Consider the following 14,436-nt stretch of genomic DNA (forward strand, 5'->3'; position numbering starts at 1 on the left):
TGTGCAGAAAGCAAGTCCTGTTTCAGCTTCCCTCTGAGCAAGCATAGGTGTCTGAAGGCGTTTTTCCTTCTGCAAATATTTACTGAGCACTTACTATGTGCCACACACTACTCTAAGGCACCGGGGATACAGCAGAGAAGAAAAGCAGGATTCTGTTGTGGAGCTAATTCTTGCTCTGTCACTCACAAAGCAGGAAAGAAGACAGGCCCGTGCTTTTCCCAGCATGCTTCCTGGAAAAACCTGGTCCAGGCTCCCATAAACTTTTAAAACCCCAAGCAGTCCCCCCACCCAGATATTATAGAGCTCCAAAATGGAGTGAAAATGGTTTTTCTTCATTTCAAGAAGGGCTCCAGAGAGATGTGTTCAGAACTGGGTCCTGGCAGTTGCAGAGGACTTCCACTCTGGCAGTCTCCTGGGGGGGGGGGGCATCAGATGGGAACCTAGTCATTTGTTACCAATTACTAAATGACAGAGCTAGCAAGTCACTTCTCTTTTTGCCTCAGTTTCCCTGTTTATGAACTAGTCACCTCTGTTCTGTCTCTAAAGAGGCCATGAAAAGGCAGACTAGTGCTCCGGATAATATGAGGTGGGGCACTGTCTCATACAAGAGAGGCCTGAAGGCTAAGTCTTGCCCCTCCCATCCTGGGAGGCCCCCCTACTTTACAGGAGCATGGGGGAGCTGCAGCCCATCCTTACTCCGAGGCAGGGAAGTCAAGCTCTGAGGAAACTGAAGTGCAGCTGTTTCTAATGAGAAGCCTCATCCGCAGCTCAGAGGGTTTCGCGTTCCCCTTCATCTTGAATACTTAATCCTAATAGTCCTTGAGTATATTTGATGTTAAATATATCATTTTGCTCAGACTCGCTGTCCCTCAGGACTGCAAGCTTGATCTCTCCCCTGCCACTGCAGCCAGAGCAGTGCCCTCGAGGTGTGTGTGTGGGGGGGGGGAGCTTCATTGTTGCTGCCCCTGCCGCCCATCTGGTGCAGCCCCCACCCTTCTCTGAACTGAGGCCAATCAATGTAGCAAGTACAGGGTCCAGCAGGGAGAGCATCGTGAAGAAGAAATCTCTGCGCTATCTGGAGACATACGGTCTTCCTCCTGGTCTCCAGAGGCCCACTTCTTGCTTTGGGGGTCTGACCCTGACCCACAAATCAGGACTCAATTAGCTGGAACCACATTCCCACTCTCTTGTCTGAACCTTAACTAACCCAAGCTTCCAAGGTATCCAACTGAGAACCACATGGCCGACATCCCTCTGAGGAGTCAGGACCCCTGCTTCCTAAGTCCGAGACGTAAAGCAGGTAGGGTGGGCACATCAGCAGGGGATTGGTGCTGTATGTGAAGATGGCTCGTCCTCACGGGTGGCTTCCTTTATACCCTAGCTATGAGCATGACATCCCAATCTGAAGCGAGAACCCCAGAACTAAGTGGCAGAGCTGCCTAGCAAGTCTTTGGGGATTTAGAGAATCTTGAAGCTCACACCTAGGAAGAAGCCAGATGTGACTTCACTTGTAGGGTAGCCTTAAGCTCATAGGTGGGTCTCAGCCTCCTGCCCTCCCCCTCTCCGACAGCTTCCAGGTCCAGGGACATGCCAACAATGTTGAGTGGAATCCTAAGATGCCCTGGGGCTGGGAGAGGTAGTTTTCACTCCGTGCATTCCACAGGTGGTGAGCCATCACTCTCACTTCAGCACACCAAGAGTGCTTCCAGAAATGCCTCTGAGGACAGTGGGGGACACCCATTTTTTTCAGTCCCCAAGGATGCCTGGAAGAGAATGGGGGTGGTTGCTAGCTGCCTGACATATTTCCAAACAGGTCCCAGCAGTTCATCCCTATGCCTGGCAGAAACATCCAGAGAAAAGGGTTTCTGCACTGGGGGTGGGGGGCAATTCCTCTTGATGCCTAAGGGCCCAGGCAGACCAGATAATCCAGAACTCTTCAGAGGATAGCCAACATGCCTGAGCCTGAGGGCCCTGCTCTCAGTACAGTGAAGTTATCTCCAGGTTGGGGTTACACACCGGCCTCACAAGTGGTGACTGGAGAGGTATTTAGGGTGACAAGGACCCTTTCCCTGTGCACATAACAGTTACAGGACAGAGTAAACCATTATTTGCAATGCCATCAGGATGCCTGTTAGCCGAGTCTGGGTCCCCTGCCTTTCCCTTGCAGACACAGAAGCAGCCAATGCACAGGAATTCACAACCAACTTATCTTGGAGAAGTGCACAGTCGGCAGACTCCCTCTTTGGGATTCTAGAGAGGCCTTTCCAGAAACTGCATTCACAAACACTTAGGCTTTAGACATGCCTATGCCAAACCAGGACAAATCTACCCTGTCCCTAAATGGAAGCCACCCCCAGCCCCCATACAAGAGGCCCTAGTCAGCTAGGGGTTTAGGAGGACCCAGGGCTGCCCTAAGACTGAGGGGTTCCCTGTGCTACAAGACGCTGGACAAGCCAGGATGATTGATCACCATGAGGGAGATTGCAGGATAAGACAAGTAACTAGTGAGACCAAAGGAAGCCAGACAGACAGACAGACCCTCTTCCTGCTAATCAGCCGCTCCCAACCCTAAATTTCTGAGCCTCCTGTCCGGCTGTGTCATACTCCAGGCATGCCTGTGTGTCTGTCCTCAGCCCTGAGGATGATGCAGAGACGACGAGATACCCACGATGGAAGGGGTTTTAGTTAGATCCATGGGTAGACTTAGATTTTTTGAGGCCTCAAGTTTACAGCAGTTTAAGGGGTGAGGGTTCTTTAATAAAAGGTGTATGATCCTCGGTTACAGAGTTTTTGACCAGTCCAGGCTGCAGATCAAGACCTTACCAACTGTCCCGAGTCTCCCAGCCCAACCCACGCGGCAAAAAAAAAAAAAAAAGAGAGAGGAATATGAGATTGCTAATCAAACTGATCACCAGGGATCTGGCAACAGAAAGAGACCCCGGGAATCCCAAACTTCTCTTGGCCAGTCCACCGCACACTCACTACAGTAGCTCGGTGAACTGATGGCATGCAGTCTCCTAGTCCTGCAGGGAGACAGCATCACTTATCAAGTAGGCCCTGAAGTCCTGGACCCTAGGCGAGAGACGGGAGACCCAAGGGCCATGCTGGTTAAAATGCACCTTCACCAGCCAAGTTCTCTGAGTATCCCCTGAGGGATCCCTTCTACACCGAGGTGTGGAAAAATATGAAAATACTCAGAGAGGCCCAGAAACTGGCTGGCGATGGGTACTACTGGAAAGCTTACTTCTCTTGGGTCTCTGTGCGCTCCGGAGGGGGGCAGGAGCAAGAAAGTTCCCTGCTGGAGCATGCTCTCCTCACAGGCTCTGGGATGCAGGGCAGGGAGGGGGCGACTCCTCATCGCCGGACGCAGAGCCTGGCACCTTACACACACACACACACACACACACACACACACACACACACACACACACACACACACACACATCAGCTTCCGGAAAACGACAACCGGCTCCAAGTCGGGACCGGTGTCTGGGCCTCTGCCACTCGGGTCGAGATGGCCTCGACAGAGCTCCCGCTGCTCCCAAGCGTCCCCGGGCACCTACCGTCCTCCTGGTCCAACACCATAGTCCCCAGGCGGCTCCAGCCGGGCGCGGGAGGAGGACGCAGAGAGACTCGCGGCTCGGACAGTCGCCAACCGGGCGCCTGCACTGCTTTCCGCGGTCGCGCGTGGGCCCCGCGCCCCGCGGCCGCCGACGGGGGCGGACGGAGCGGCGCCCCGAGCGCAGAGCCGTGGGCAGGGCGCGCGGGAGGAGCGAGAGAAGGCGCGGCGCTCTGGGGGGCGGGCGCCGGGCGGGGCTGCAGCCCTGTGGGCTGAGCTGCTGGGACCCGGCCCGAGGCGAGCCGGAGCCTGAACCGAGCTAGGGCCGGAGCCCGGGCCGGAGCAGCCTTCACAGCCGCGCACGCGGGTTCCCTCTTGCAATCTGCTGCGCCCGTTCTCAGCAGAGTGCAGCTTGCATTTCCCAGAGCCCCTCAGATTCCCCTGTTAATTAAATCAATTCATTATGCTCAGATCTGATTAGCGGCCCTTCCCCCCTTTGAATCAATTATTCAATACACAAACATAATTGCTTGGGCCAGAGGTGCCCGCCATTAGCTTATTTAACTCCAAGGACACTAATTACCCGCAGGGCACGGGAACTTTTCTCATTAATTCTGACAAAACACAAAAGCACAGCCAGAGTGTGTGCGTGTGAGGGACTGTGTGCATGTGTGTGTGCGTGTGTGACCGCATGCCTGAGTGAGGGATGAGTGGGGTGGTGGGCCTCTCGGAGAGTTTACCACCGGTGGGGAGGGCGGCATTTGTGCCATCGCCTGTGGAAGTATGCATTTTGCAATCTATGAACGTTCTGCTGTGAGTGTGGGACTCTGTGTGTGAGAGTGGTGTGGGTGTGGCTCTGGCTCTGGGACTGCGGACCCAGGATGGAGACCCAGCACAGGAATGCAGAGTGCTTCTGTGTGTGACTTTGAGGTTCTGTCTCCCCGTCATTTTACCCCTTCCTTTTTCATTATAGCCCGCGATTGCAGCTGCAAACCTGGAAAGCACGGACTAGGAAAGAGAAACCAGGTTGGGGCAGGGGTGGTGGACAGCGAGGACAGAAGGGGTGAGCCTGGAGCCAGTTGAAGCCACAATATCTACCCGGGCTCCAGTCACCTGCTCCTGTAGTGAGTTTTGCTACATGCACCCCACGTTCCCACCCCACCCCCAACCCTGCTCCTTTACCCTCTCATTGCCTCTCCCATTTAATGCTACCCTCACTCTCTGTTGTAAGACGAAGGCCCCCACTTCCACATATGCTTGACACCAGGGCAGCTCCACCCGCCCCAGCCTAGTTTCCCCCAGCCACAATGCTGGAGAGAGGGTGTGCTTCTAGTGGCCTGACTCTCCATCTTACCTCCCAGGAAATCTCTGTTGAGGGAGCCGGGGAGGGAGCCCACAGAGGCAGGGACACAGAGGGTAATTGATTCCCCCAAATTAGGTTTCTGCTTTCCAAAGACTGGTATTGTTCAAGTTCTCAATGTGCACAGAGGTATTGAAGATTTCCTTTTTGTTTCCTCGGGCAATGAATGAGCTTAATCCATTTGGCTTTTATAAATCAGGAAACTAATATTCACTCCTTCCATGGAGGCTTAAAAAATTTAATTGGTGGTGGTGGGGGCTTAGTAGCCCTTATGCTGTCCTCAAGCCCCCACTTATCAAAACACATTCTGATGAAGGGGTGGGGGAAAGAGGGGTGTTCACACTGATCCTCCTGCCCTCCTCCATCTTTGCAAATGGTCTCCAAGTATCTGGGAAAGTTTCTGAAATTATCGCACAAATTATGTTCACTTTAGTGATGAAAAGAAGGCCCTTCAGAGGGTGCCTCCAAATTGGCTGCATAGGTGACCAGGAGTGCTGGGGCCCTGGGTGTATCCGTGCCATGGCGGGTTTGCCAATTCCTTTCTCTCTCTATTCTAAACAGTTCCAGAATTGTCATCTTCCTGGTGCCAAGTGTTACCTTGTGCCTCTCCTGCTCCAACAATCTTTTTGAGGGGAGGGGAGTGTGGGGGGTGCAGGGACTTGGCTCAGCAAGCAAAAGCAGTTACAGCCAACTGGCAACCTGGGTTGGATCCTGGGCACCCATATGGCTGAAGAAGAAAATGAATTCTTGTTGGTGCTTCTTTGACCTCCATATGTGCTCCATGGAATGTGTTCTCTGCCCCACCAACGAACTAATTAAATGTGATTTAAAAATTTAAACAGTTTTTCTGTATGCATTTGTGCGTATTCCCATATGTCTGTGTGTGCCTGTAGGTGTGTGTGTTTGTGTGCACACACACGTACATAGGTTTGAGCACACATACATTTGCATATGTGAGTGGGCTCATGCATCTGGAGGCCAGAGAGAAATCTCAGATATCCCCTCCAGGAACACTGTCCACCTGCATTGACACAAGGCTTCAACAATGAGAGATTGGCTGGCCAGTGAGCCCCAGGGATTCCTGTCTCTGCCTCCTCAATTCCTGGACCGCAGAGCCTTGGGTTTGTGAGGCAGGAATGTCAGCAACTGAGCTATCTCCTCAGGTCCAGCTCAGACCATCTGTGATGGCTCTCCAGGGTTTAACAGATAAACTTAGAAGTGCTTAATCCATCAGTTTAGGCTCCTTGTATTCTGGGGACACCTGGCCACCACCACACCCCTTGCTTCAGTTTAGATGTTTATGAAGTCTCGTCAGCTTGCACTCCTGCCTCAGTGACTCTTCGTACATAACCCTCTCCACAGACGCCCCTTCCTGGTTCTCTGCATTCCCCCAAGCGGCTGTGCACATGAAGGCGGAGGTTCCTGAGTGATGTGTGAGTCTGTGGAGACATGGGCAATGAGGTCAGCCTTGGGGTCAGCGTTCAGTTCTCAGTTCTCCTTTTTTGGACTGTGCCTTTCAAAATGGAGGCTCAGGGGCAGAACACCAAGTTTTCCCAGGATGTCAAAGAGATGGCCTGGTACTAGAGACCTACAGCAAAGTTCTTCTACAAATGCAATCTGCAAGACTCTCTATGTTTAGTTCTCCGCGTGACCAGGCAGAGCCACTGCCTAAAATTGGTGTTAACTGGTCTTTGTACTTGAACATCTGGTGAAGGGGGCAACTGGGACCTGAAACTCTGCCCACCACTGCCTAAGCCATATACCTGGCATAGGCTTCACCTACTCCTTCTTGGTAAAGTCATCTTTTGATATTAATACAAAGTACCACCATAGGGGCTAGCATGAAGCACTGGCCTCTTTGCAGCCATCCTGACTGTGGCAAGAACCTGTATGAACCTAGGGGACCAGCTGAGAGGGAACACACACACACACACACACACACACACACACAGAGAGAGAGAGAGAGAGAGAGAGAGAGAGAGAGAGAGAGAGAGAGAGAGACCTAACTGCTACAGAATACCAACTAATACTGCCTGTTGATGACAAAGGACAGCTAGCCTCATCTTGCATTTATATGGGGCCCAAAATCTTGGTGAAAGATACTGAACTTAGTTCATAGCCGGGACTGGGACATGAGTAGACCTGTCATAAGGGTTAAGGTTCCGATTGCATGGGGAGGGGTGCTGAAAACGGAGGGAGGAACAATGTACTGAGCTAGGCTGCAAGGCCTAGTCTGGAGAAAGCAATGGTTTCAAACATGCTGCTAGGCCAAGAAGGGACCATAGAGAAAGGAAGAAACTGTGTCACTAGGAACTCTATAATGCTGCTTTGGGAGCCCCTATGAAACAACTTGTCCCTAGAAGCTAAGGTGTCACCTTGCTGGACTAAGAAGGGGTGGGGGAGGGAGGGAGGGATCAGCAGCGTGGTGGCATTGGCAGAGAACGAGACAGCTGCTCTAACTGTAGGGAGGCATTGATCCTCCTAGCCCATCAATCCTACCTCTCTACCCTTGGATTGTCAGGAAATTACTCTTGGGAACTTGAAATCTAGTGGTGTCTAGAGGGCATTTGAGCTGTACACATAAGCATTTTTAAAAGGTCTTGCACGCTGTGGAGAAGATGTCCTGGAAAAAAGAATTGGAGCAACAGAATTTGGGGTAAATTATTGGAACTGTTTAGGACTGGCACTTAGCATTTATATCGTCTTTATGTTCCAATATGCTTCACTTGTTCAATGGACAGGATGGGAAAGGCTTTGTCTGCCAGGATGGACCAGAACAATACCAAGAAAGCAGGCCCACTGCCCACTTCCCCTGGTGGCAATGGAGTTCCATGTATGTTACAGGGAATGCAGAGAGAGTGAATTTCCCTACTGCAAAACAGATTGTCTGAGTAAGTTAAAAATTAAAATACAACCAAATGCTGTTTACAAGAAATTCTCCCAAAACAAGGTGATAAAAAAAGACTGAAAATAGAGCAAGGGGCAAAAAATATACCAAGCAAATGCAAGCAGAGAGGGAGTAAAAACAGCAATATTAATGTCAAACAAAGCAAACTTCAAGGCTAAAAGCATAAACGGCTTGAAAATGAAAGCATACGCTCTGGAGTTACTTTTGAATCAAAAATGAGATCAAACCTAAAATAGAAATCATCTAATAATGGAAATGACAACAACAGCATGCCATGCAGAACCTATGAGACACAGCTGCAGTCAGGGGGGAAATCTATACCCTTAAATGCTTTTAATATCAGAAAGAAAATAGAAAATGGAGGGGGGAGAGAAAGACCTAAAATAAATGATCTATATAGACAATATAAGAAATAGGAAAAGAACAGACAAAGACCTTCCAGATGGTTCAGATAGTCAAGATGCCAGCCTCCAAGCCTAAGGACCGGAGTTCAATCCCTGGTTCCCACTGGGTAGAAGGCGAGCTAACTCGTGCAAGTGGCCACAGACCTCCACATATGCACTGATGCATGCTTGCACATATGCACTGATGCATGCTTGCACATATGCACTGATGCATGCTTGCACATATGCACTGATGCATGCTTGCACATATGCATTGATGCATGCTTGCACATATGCACTGATGCATGCTTGCACATCTCTCCACCTTCAATAACAAATGTAATTAAGCCAGGCAGTGGTGGTGCACACTTTTAATCCCAGCACTCGGGAGGCAGAGGCAGGTGGATCTCTGTGAGTTCGAGGTCAGCCTGTACTACAAGAGCTAGTTCCAGGACAGGCTCCAAAGCTACAGAGAAACCCTGTCTTGAAACAAACAAACAAACAAAGAAAAAAAAACCAAAAATGTAATTAAATGTTTTAAGATGAAAAAGTGCAAACAAGTCTATAAAAACCATAAGGAACTTAGGCAAATTAAAATTAGAAAGTGATTGAAAATATCAAAAATAATAATTAATATGAAAAATTTAAACCTAGTCTACTTTTATTAAAAAAAAAGACCAACAAAATAGAAAAAGTCCTTCTGGAAAACTTGACTAAGAAATAAAGGAAGCAAAAATGTACAATATCAAATACAAACAAGCACGTGAGAGTAGAGGGTGGCAGGAGATCATCGCTGGTACAGAACATGTTAAAGAGTTGTAACATTCGTATGTCTAGACCTGTGAAATTCATTGTGAAAAGCCAGAGGAAATGGATGACATCAAGCAATGTAGAAAATTATAAAAACTGGTGATGGTGGCGCACGCCTTTAATCCCAGCACTCGGGAGGCAGAGAGGCAGGTGGATCTCTGTGAGTTCGAGACCAGCCTGGTCTACAGAGCTAGTACCAGGACAGGCTCCAAAGCCACAGAGAAACCCTGTCTCGAAAAAAAAAAGAAAAAGAAAGAAAGAAAAGAAAATTATAAAAACCAAGCATAGAAATCAAAATTCACATTCACCCCATAGACAGAAGATACTAATAAAGAAATCAACACTCTGTCATTAAAACATGGCAAGATTCCATGCGCTCCAGCAATTCCTCTTTTGGATATGCACCCCCAAAGAACTGAGAGCTAGCTTCCCCAGCAGCATTGTTTACACTCGTCAGTAGGTGGAAGCAGTTCCAGAGCCCACGAAGAGGTAAGTGGGTGAACTAAGTGTGGTTTATCCCTACAGTGAAATATTAGTCAACCTTAAAAAGAAGGAACATTCTCCAACATGGACAACCTTTAGTATGTGATGCTTAGTGAAATCAGCCAGTAACAAAAAGGAAAATATTATTTGACTTCACAATATGTCGCGCACGGGGTGACTGGTCTACTCAGACACATAGCAGAATGATCGCTGCCAGGGACAGGGAGGAGAGAGCAGTGTGGAGTTAGTTATTGCTTAATAGGCACACCATTTCTGATTTTCAAGACAAAAAAATAGTTCCACAACAATATAAATATGAACAACTAACATATAAACCTGGGGAGTATAGGGACAATGAATATTTTATATATATCTTACCACAATTAAAACATTTTAAAACTCAAAGCAGAGATTGTATTGCAGCAAGTTTTACATATTTTATTTTTTTATAATTTTTTAAATTCTTTATTGATTTTTATTAAGCTACACGTTTTCTTTGCACCCCTCCCTTCCTCTCCTGTCCCCTTCAACCCTCTCCCATGGTCCCCATGCTCCCAATTTACTCAGGAGATCTTGTCTTTTTCTACTTCTCATGTAGATTAGATCCATGTATATCTCTCTCAGGGTCCTCATTGTTGTTAGGTTCTCCGGGATTGTGAACTGTAGGCTGGGTTTTTTTTTCTTTATGTTTAAAAGACACTGATTAGTGAGTATATATGATGTTTGTCTTCCTGGGTCTGGGTTACCTCACTCAATATGATGTTTTTTAGATACATCCATTTGCTCACAAATTTCAAGGTGTCATTATTTTTTCTGCTGCATAGTACTCCATTGTGTAAATGTACCACATTTTCCTTATCCATTCTTCAGTTGAGGGGGCATTTAGGTTGTTTCCAGGTTCTGGCTATGACAGTGTTGCCATGAACATAGTTGAGCACATGTCCTTGTGGTACGATTGAGCATCTTTTGGGTATATACCAAAAGTGGTATTGTTGGGTCTTGAGGAAGGTTGTTTCCTAATTTTCTGAGAAATCACCATACTGGTATCCAAAGCAGCTGTACAAGCTTGCACTCCCACTGGCAATGCAGAAGTGTTCCCTTTACCCCACAACCTCTCCAGCATAAATTGTCATCAGTATTTTTGATCTTGGCCATTCTTACAGGTGTAATATAGAATCTCAGAATTGTTTTGATTTGTATTTCTCTGGTGGCTAAGGATGTTGAGCATTTCCTTAAGTGCCTTTCAGATATTTTAGATTCCTCTGTTGAGAGTTCTCCGTTTAGGTCTGTACCCCATTTTTTTATTGGATTATTTGTTTTTTTAGATGACCAATTTCTTTAGTTCTTTGTATATTTTGGAGATCAGACCTCTGTCTGATGTGGGGTTGATGAAGATATTTTCCCATTCTGTAGGCTTCTGTTTTGTCTTGTTGACCATGTTTTTTGCTTTACAGAAGCTTTTCAGTTTCAGGCGGTCCCTTTTATTAATTGTTTCTCTCAGTGTCTGTGCTGCCGGGGTTATATTAAGAAAGCGGTCCCCTGTGTTAATGCGTTCAAGTGTACTTCCCACTTTCTCTTCTATGAGGTCCAGTGTGGTTGGCTTTATGTTGAGGTCTTTGATCCATTTAGACTTGAGTTTTGTGCATGGTGATAGATATGGATCTATTTGCATTTTTCTACATGTTGGTATTGTTATCCCAGTATCATTTGTTGAATATGCTTTCTTTTTTCCATTTTATATTTTTTGCTTCTTTGTCAAAAAACAGGTGTTCATAGACGTATGGATTGATATCTGGGTCTTCCATTTGGTTCCATTGGTCTTCCTGTCTGTTTTTATGCCAGTTTTCAGTATTGTAGCTCTGTAGCAGAGTTTGAAATCAGGAATTATGATGCCTCCAGAAGTTCTTTTATTGTACAGGATTTTTTGGCTATCCTGGTTTTTTGTTTTGTTTTGTTTTGTTTTTGCTTTTCCATATGAAGTTGGTATTATTCTTTCGAGGTCTGTGAAGAATTTTGCTGGGTATTGCATTGAATCTGTAGATTGCTTTGGGTGAGATTGCCATTTTTACTATGTTAATTCTACCTACCCAAGAGCATGAGAGATCTTTCCATTTTCTGGTGTCTTCTTCAATTTCTTTCTTCAACGATTTAAAGTTCTTGTCATACAGGTCTTCCATTTGTTTGGTTAGCGTTACTCCGAGATATTTTATGCTATTTGTAGCTATCGTGAAGGGTGATGTTTCTCTGATTTCTTTCTCAGCCTGTTTATCATCCGAAGTTTTACACATTTTAAAGCCCAATGTAATGCTACTTAAACCATCCCAAGCAATATAAAAAGTTGGAGAGCTTCCTGGCTTGTTTTATGAGCTAGCAATTTCTTAATTCCCTAACCTTATAAAGATTGATTTTTTAAAAGAATGGGAAAAAAACACAGAACAGTTTGATAGGAGTATAAAGTCTGAAATAAGGTATTAACCAACTGGAGATGGGGAAGTACCAACATAATAGCACACTATAAAAGAGGTAGGTTTATTGACACACTACAAACCTGAATCACCATCAGAACACCTACCTACATGAATACCCACATCAACAAATAAAGGAACAAAACATAGCAGTAAAAGATGTCTGAAGATCAGACCCAGCATGCTGGCACATGCTATGATCCCAGCACTAGCGAGGCTGAGGTAGGAGGACAGGAGTTCAAGGTCAACCTTGGCTACGTAGACAGTTTGAAGCTAGCCTGGGCTATGTTAGAGTCTGTTTCAAAAGAGCCAAAAACAAAAGTCAAGAATCACCAGATTCAGCATATGTTGCTAACAAAACATTCAGACATGGAAATAAAAGAAATCCACTCATCGTGCAGGACAGAGTTCAAATCCAGGGACTCGCAGATGCTGGGTAAGTGCGCTACCACTGAACTCTAGCCCAGGCCCATGAGTGGCTCTATTAGTCAACATTTTCTGGAGACTATAACTCAGTAAGATGAGAACGGGAACTAAGGAGAATAAGCAGTAGGTTTGTAAAAAGGACAAAACATGTTTATTTACAAGTTATGTCATTGTATAATGAGAGCCCAATAAAATTTAGTTTAAAAGCAGCATAACTGACTCAGTAATTGAGAAGGTAGCTAAATACATAAGTACGTGAAATCTGTAGAGTTTTCCAAATGCTAATGTAAAATAAAAATAATTAAAGAGATAGATTATTTGTGACGAAGGGATCGATTATCTAGGATTTGTTTAAAAGCAAGAAGCACCATGACAAGTAAAGGTCTCCTTTGGAGAACGTGACAAGATTATACTGGAGGCATATGACAAGTTCTGAGCATACGGAAAGTCACATGGTAGAAAGAAAGGAAGGAAGAAAGAAAGGAAGGAATAGTACAAAAAGCCAATCCTCCCTAAGTTAGTATATAGATGTAATGCAATTTTTCCTTAGAATCTCCAATTCAAAACCTCTAAAGCTAAAAACTTCATGTGCAATATATTAGGTGTGTGTGTGCGTGCACACATATGCGTGTGTGTTATACATGCTCCCACAGAAGCGTGAATGTGGGTGTGCATATGTGTGCATAGGCCAAAGACCGATATCTTTAATCTCATCAGTTGTTCTTCACTCTGTTTTCTGAGACAGGATCTCTCACTGACCCTGGAGCTCACCCGCACAACAGGCTAATAGGGCAACAAACTCCAAAGCCCCACCTGTCTTTGCCTCCCAGTGCTGGGATCACAGACATGCACAGTGTCCCTAATTTTTTACATGCATTCTGGAGGTCTAAACTCAGATCCTCGTGCTTGTGTAGCAAGCACCTCACCCCCGAGCCATCACACCAGTCCTAATCTGGAATGCATTTGAAAAAGAATAAATATCTGAGGTTAGTTACGAAAACATATCTAAGAAAGGCCTATGTGAAGAACTTGCGTTATCCGATAATGAACTGGATATAAAGTTACCCTTAATCTAATGGTATAAGCCAGAAAAGTAGACTAAGTCAGAGTACCTGAGAGCCAATTCAGGATTCAAATACAGAAAGGTATTTAAACTATGACAAAACATTTGTTTCCACTCATTAGAGGAAAAAATAATCAGTGGTGTTGTCATCTGCAAAGGTTTCTCCACAGAAGACTTGCACAATAAAGCCAACAAGCACCTGAAAGGACTGTCAGCTCCATCTTAGACCCAGATCAAAGACAGACAGGACTGGAGAGAATGTTCAACAGGGAAGAGTACAGATGTGCTCCCAGCACCCACATAGTGGCTCACAACTGTCTGTAAATGCAGTCCCAGGGAATCTGACACCTTCTTACAGCATCTGTGAGCACTGCGTGTACTTATAGGCAGGCAAAATACTCATACACAGAAAAAATAAAAATAAATATTTGTTTAAAAACCTCAGTAACGAAGCCGGACGGTGGTGGCACACGCCTTTAATCCCAGCACTCGGGAGGCAGAGGCAGGTGGATCTCTGTGAGTTTGAGGCCAGCCTGGTCTACAAGAGCTAGTTCTAGGACAGGAACCAAAAGCTACGGAGAAACCCTGTCTCGAAAAACCAAAAAAAAAAAAAAAAAAAAAAAACCTCAGTAATGAATATCGTCAAAGACATAGACAGATATCAGAACCTTCCCGTATGGCTAGTGGGAGTATACTATGCTACAGTCACTCTGGAAAGCAGCCTGATGGCGCCTCAAAAAGTTAAACACAGAGTCCCTACCTGTCCAGCAATTCCACTTCACTCTATATCCCCAGGACTGACCATGTGTGTCTGTTCAAATATTTGCTCATTAATGTTTACAGCAGTATTATTCACAAAAACCAAAAGACGGAAGGAAAATAGAATATCTATTAACCAAAAACAAATGCCATTTGGCCATAAATAAGGATGCCATAAGATGAAGGGGGGCTGCAAACAGGATGTGAAGGGAAGCAGTCA

At 46.0% G+C, this 14,436-nt stretch overlaps 1 protein-coding gene across 1 annotated transcript in view; it reads right to left on the reverse strand.

Moving 5' to 3' along the window:
• The window catches only part of Lmo1 (LIM domain only 1), a 36,147-nt gene extending 32,385 nt beyond the window's left edge, over nt 1-3,762 (reverse strand). The window contains exon 1 of the mRNA XM_075974822.1: nt 3,564-3,762. Coding sequence (XP_075830937.1) covers nt 3,564-3,585 — 22 coding nt within the window. The 5' untranslated portion in view covers nt 3,586-3,762. The remainder of the gene's footprint in view (nt 1-3,563) is intronic.
• Nucleotides 3,763-14,436: the final 10,674 nt, after the last annotated feature.

Source organism: Microtus pennsylvanicus, chromosome 5 (assembly GCF_037038515.1).
Source record: "Microtus pennsylvanicus isolate mMicPen1 chromosome 5, mMicPen1.hap1, whole genome shotgun sequence".
In the NCBI taxonomy this organism is placed as follows: domain Eukaryota; kingdom Metazoa; phylum Chordata; class Mammalia; order Rodentia; family Cricetidae; genus Microtus; species Microtus pennsylvanicus.